General features: G+C 39.5%; 1 protein-coding gene across 1 annotated transcript in view; it reads right to left on the reverse strand.

Moving 5' to 3' along the window:
• LOC107558631 (A disintegrin and metalloproteinase with thrombospondin motifs 16) overlaps nt 1-5,121 on the reverse strand; it is a 60,837-nt gene that overhangs the window by 54,293 nt on the left and 1,423 nt on the right. The window contains exon 3 of the mRNA XM_016242291.1: nt 2,576-2,904. Within this exon, the coding sequence (XP_016097777.1) occupies nt 2,576-2,904 (329 nt within the window). The remainder of the gene's footprint in view (nt 1-2,575; nt 2,905-5,121) is intronic.

The following is a 5,121-nucleotide window of genomic DNA, read 5'->3' on the forward strand; positions in this document are numbered from 1 at the left end:
TGAATATGCAAATGGTTCCATAACTTCATTCCTTATTTCCTCTTTACTGCTTAAGCTTTAACCCTTTCCTATACCAACTATATGCGTGTGTGTGTGAGTATGTTAGACCAGTTTAAGTGTTTATGTAGTATGTTGGACTAGTTTAAGTGTTTATGTAGTTAATAAAGTCTTACTTGTATCACACTTGACGTTGTTCATTGTTTGCTCATAACTGGAGTCACTTAACGTTCTTAGAATTGACAGACAGTTGACCCTGAGATGTCAGCTAAATATCTACAGCGGATCTAAATATTTATAATTAATTATAACTAGTTATGATTAATTATTCATATTTCCCCATGAGCTGATTCACTACACATGTCAGCTCTGTTAACGCCCTTTACCAAAAATGATGCTGGAATAGCAATATGTAAAATTTGTTTGGCTGAAATATCAAGAGGCGGCTCGCTGCTGAAGAACTTTACTATGACTGGTAGTTAATTTATGACCTGAGAACACGAGTTCAGTTACCCAATTACCCAAATTTAATTCCTAAAACATTAGTTTTGGTTTTCAGATAAACAAAAGCATTAGTGTTTTTTAAGATTAAGTTCAGTGCGTTGTTACTGTGAAGTGCAATAAAACAACATTCATATATGGAGGTGCAATGCAATGCAACTGACTGAAAATTAACCTCATACCAGTAAAAAAAAGAAAATATACATGTATGCTGTGTCCCAATTCACCTACTATGCCCTAAAAATCCTGTATGTACTCATAATTACGTCTTTAACAGACCGCTCTGTTACTTAGCAACGTGCATCATGCTACCATTTAAACTGCCCTGTCAATCATCTTGTCACAGTTAACATCATCCATATTTTGTTTAATTTGATTTCCTACCAAACTGGAGAGAAATGAAGAGGCACGTTGATCTGCCAGTCGCAGGTCTATCAGGTCGAGAACTCTCCTCATGTGCTTGCATAATGGTGCATTTAAAACGTATCTTTATAAAGTTCACAATGTTGTTGCAGATGAAACATAACGTTCAATACTGATTATTAATCACTCAAACCCCTTTCTGTACCTGTCCTTCGGACTCACGTGTCCGCCATGTTTGTAGTTTTGAACACTTTTTATTCATGCTTGTAGTTCTTTACCCTTGTCTAATGTGCAATAGGTTGTGCTCGATATTAGATGTTAGAGTTTGCACAGATCTGCACTAAACCATCCGGGTACCTTTGGGATACTCATTTCAACATGCTATGATTTAGGACACTGCGTTAGAAAACTGGAAAATGCTGCCTTCGGAGGACACATTTTAAGGTAGGAAGGGATCAAGGCACGTTCAAATCCAAAGTTAGCTTCACTTTCTGCCTCCTGAGATACCTTCATCTAGTCGATTTTTGAAGGCAGCATAGATCTTCACTGCCTTTGATATCCCACAATCCTGTGCAAGCTGGTGACTGAAAGTTGCGTTTGGTGGTCAGTTTGTGTGTAAATATATGATTCTGACTAACTTTTTGCACTTTTGGTGTTATTTTTAGCGAGAGATCAATTTTATAGTAATTAAATATTCACTTAGTTATCACCAAAGCTCGTTCTTTTTTGTTGTAGATCATTAAATGGTTACACTGCGTCAGAAGCATATCCGAAATCAGTTTCGTGAGGTGCCTTCGTGTGCAAGCGCTGCCTATAAAGTCATTGCCTGATAAGGCAGCGAGGCAGCAAGTCAGGATGGATTTTGGATGGATAGTGAATTGGGACGCAGCAATAGAGTATTTGTAGATTCTTGAAGAGCTCATTGTAATCTTTCAGTGTTGCTGTGGAACTGTTTACAAATAAAGCATCATGTATTAAAGCTTGTGCGAGTACAATATGTGTTTGTTTCCACTGAGGACGAGTACAGATCCTCCAAATGTCGATCTGACTAATAAAAGGAGGCTCTGTTCTCTAGTAAAACCTCCCATGACCTAAATTTATGTGGGTTATTGAGTCACTGGTTTAAGGGGATTTGAATGCTGGGCTTTTAGACGAGCTCTATTGATGGGACGGGGCACTTTATGTCAGTCCAGTCAGGGTAAAGTCATGAGAACTGCGTCAGAGTCACTTTGCTCCTGCAGCGCCTGCTGGGAGCCGAATCTCGTGCGGCCTGAGAGCCAAAACAACAAAAGCACTCTGGAGGGTTGAGGTTTCTCTGCACACTGAACATTAATCCACGGAGAAAACAAACAGATGAGATGAGTGCACTGGACTGATGAATACAGCGGTTTGAAGGCCTACACGAATGATTCAATGCATTGATGATGGCACAGCGATCGCTCTACAGTTCCTGCCAAAAATGCTTGAGGTTGTGGGTCTTTTTCTCTCTACGGAGAAGATTGAGAAATTCTTTCTGGTCTATTTTTATCACCATCATTATCAACTATCTGAACGACATAGCATAAATCATTTGGGGTTCGTGCTGTATACGTTTTCCACATTTCAGTGAGTGCAATAGAGAAACCCTGATTAATGCAAGGATAGACTTGTTTTGCTATTAAGACTCTTCCCCAAATGACCACAATCAGCTGTGAAACAGGATCCATCCACTCACCATCCCTGCACATGTCGACAGGGCCACGGATGAGTTGACCTCTGACCTCAGCAGCCCGTGGTAGAAGCAGAGGTTGTCTTGAGGAAAAGGCTGCAGGCTCTTGGTGCCGCTCCTGCCCAGGGTTTGTACGGTGAAGCTGGGGGCGATCAGGTCACATGACGGCTGCAGGTCCAGGTGGAAGTCCTGTCCTAATCCACGCAGCCTGAAGTGCACAGCGAGGTCGTGATCTTGACCCTCCGTGGAGCGTTTCCTGCGGTGATGGTGGGCCACGGCATGGGAAACGTATCGCCCTTGATGGTCCACCTCGTATGGGGCCACGATTTCATATTCTACATAGAGGAGGAAGTGAGGTCATTACAAGCTGGAGTTGAATGCACTATTTCTGTTCAGGTATACAATCGATCGATCTAATATGTGACCCTGGACCACAAAACCAGTCATAAGGGTAAATTTTTCGAAAATTGAGATTTATGTATCATCTGAAAGCTGAATAAATAATCTTTCCATTGATGTATAGTTTGTTAGGATCGGACAATATTTGGCTGAGATACAACTATTTGACAATCTGGGGGTGCAAAAAAATCTAAGTATTGAGAAAATCATCTTTAAAGTTGTCCAAATGAAGTTCTTAGCAATGCATATTACTAATCAAAAATTAAGTTTTGATATATTTACATTAGGAAATTTACAAAATATCTTCATGGAACATGATCTTTACTTAATGTCCTAATGATTTTTGGCATAAAAAACCCCCGATAATTTTGACCCATACAATGTATTTTTGGCTATTTCTACAAATATACCCCAGCGACTTAAGACTGCTTTTGTGCTCCAGGGTCACATATATCTGCGTAAAAATCTTTACACCATCACACTTTACATTAGGTGGCCTTGACTACTATATACTAGCACTAATGGATTAATGGACTATAGATTTACGGTGAAACTTCATGTTATTTTGGAAAATTCCCAGATTTACTGTTAATGAGTTTGAGGTATGGTTAGGTTTTGGACTAAAGGTAAGGTTAGGGTTATAAGGTTCTGAGTTAAGGTTAGGGGTGAAGTTAACAGTGTAACTACAAATGTTCATTAAATGCTTTAAAGTAGTTTAAATGTACCAACATGTATGTGCGTAAGTATATTGGATCAAATGGCTAAGGCCACTTAATATAAAGCGTGACCAAATTCTTTTTTCCCAAGAGAACTTTGAAGATTAGTTTTCTGAACACCCTGTCTTCCATTGCTCAACAAACAGATAGTACCATCGCTTGTATTTTTTTATTTTGTTTTGCTTGTTAAATGCAAATAATAAGAATAACATGTCTCTACTTTTATTATACTGTATGTTGTATTCATTTTGAAAGATTACAGTGATGTAAATCCCATAATGGAATACGTGAAGCTTATACTAAGTGGGTGATGTTGACACGGTTAAGCCTTGTTAGGTACACCGGTCATTTTTCAGCTTTCACTAACATGCTCGAAACTCACTTTACTAGCTGAGTCAATGTTGGTCAAGATGCTCAAGCAAATGTTACACTCTTTTAGTGGAGATCAGCCTGCAAAAGTCTGAATAAGCTGGGAAAGAGTTGGGTATTTAATATTTTAAAAAATGTCACCTTTAAAAAGACATTTTAAAACTAGTACGCAGTAAAAATGATTTTTCGATGTTGTACAAACAAAGATTTTTGGAGCACTTTGTACAAGAAAACACTATTTTAGTCTTCCTACTTCACAATTTCACATTTAATTCAATGTGTTACTTGCCGTTTCTTTGTTATTATTTGTGAAATTTCCAAGGAATTTCTGCTTGAAAATTGTTTCAACACCAGATATAAATGTCTGGCTGCAGTATATAGTCCAAACACAGATATTAAAGGGAATGAACTGAGAACATTAAAAAGTCATTTATCATTTAATATTCACGTCATGATAAAAAAAGACCACATCTAGCAAATGCACTGTTGTTATTGCATAAAATAAGTAACTGTATCCATATAAATGCAAGCTGAGGTGATTTATAGGAAGGTCCATGGAGATGCTGCTCACGGGGTAAAGGTCAGAGGACGTGTTTTAATGTTGTGTGATTCTGACCTCCACATACACTCACGCTCCTCTCATCCTCGCGGTGGTCTGGTGGCTCAAGTTATAAATGCTTTTACAGACATGAGCAGACAGATTTATGATCTCTGACCGTGGGGTGAGACACACACTGATGACACACACTCTTAATGCTCCGCTGTGATATGGAGACACACGCTCTCACTCTCATTCTCTTTCACGCACACACACACACACACACACACACACACACACACACTATTATATCTGGCTACTCCAGTCTCTAAGCTGATGCCAAACAGTGCAGAGACTCTTCACAGGATAAAGGCAGTAAGTGCACACAGAGACTGTTTGTAAAGCTTGGCTGATTGATGGAGAGCTTCTTCAAGTGTCTGCCTTTGTTCATTGTTCACTAAGTCCCAGTGCATGCCAATCTTTACGCTACACCCCCCCCCCCCCCCCCCCCCCCCCCTGTGGGGGTGTGG

The sequence above is a fragment of the Sinocyclocheilus grahami genome, unplaced genomic scaffold (assembly GCF_001515645.1).
Source record: "Sinocyclocheilus grahami isolate Dianchi unplaced genomic scaffold, SAMN03320097.WGS_v1.1 scaffold654.1, whole genome shotgun sequence".
NCBI classification, from domain to species: domain Eukaryota; kingdom Metazoa; phylum Chordata; class Actinopteri; order Cypriniformes; family Cyprinidae; genus Sinocyclocheilus; species Sinocyclocheilus grahami.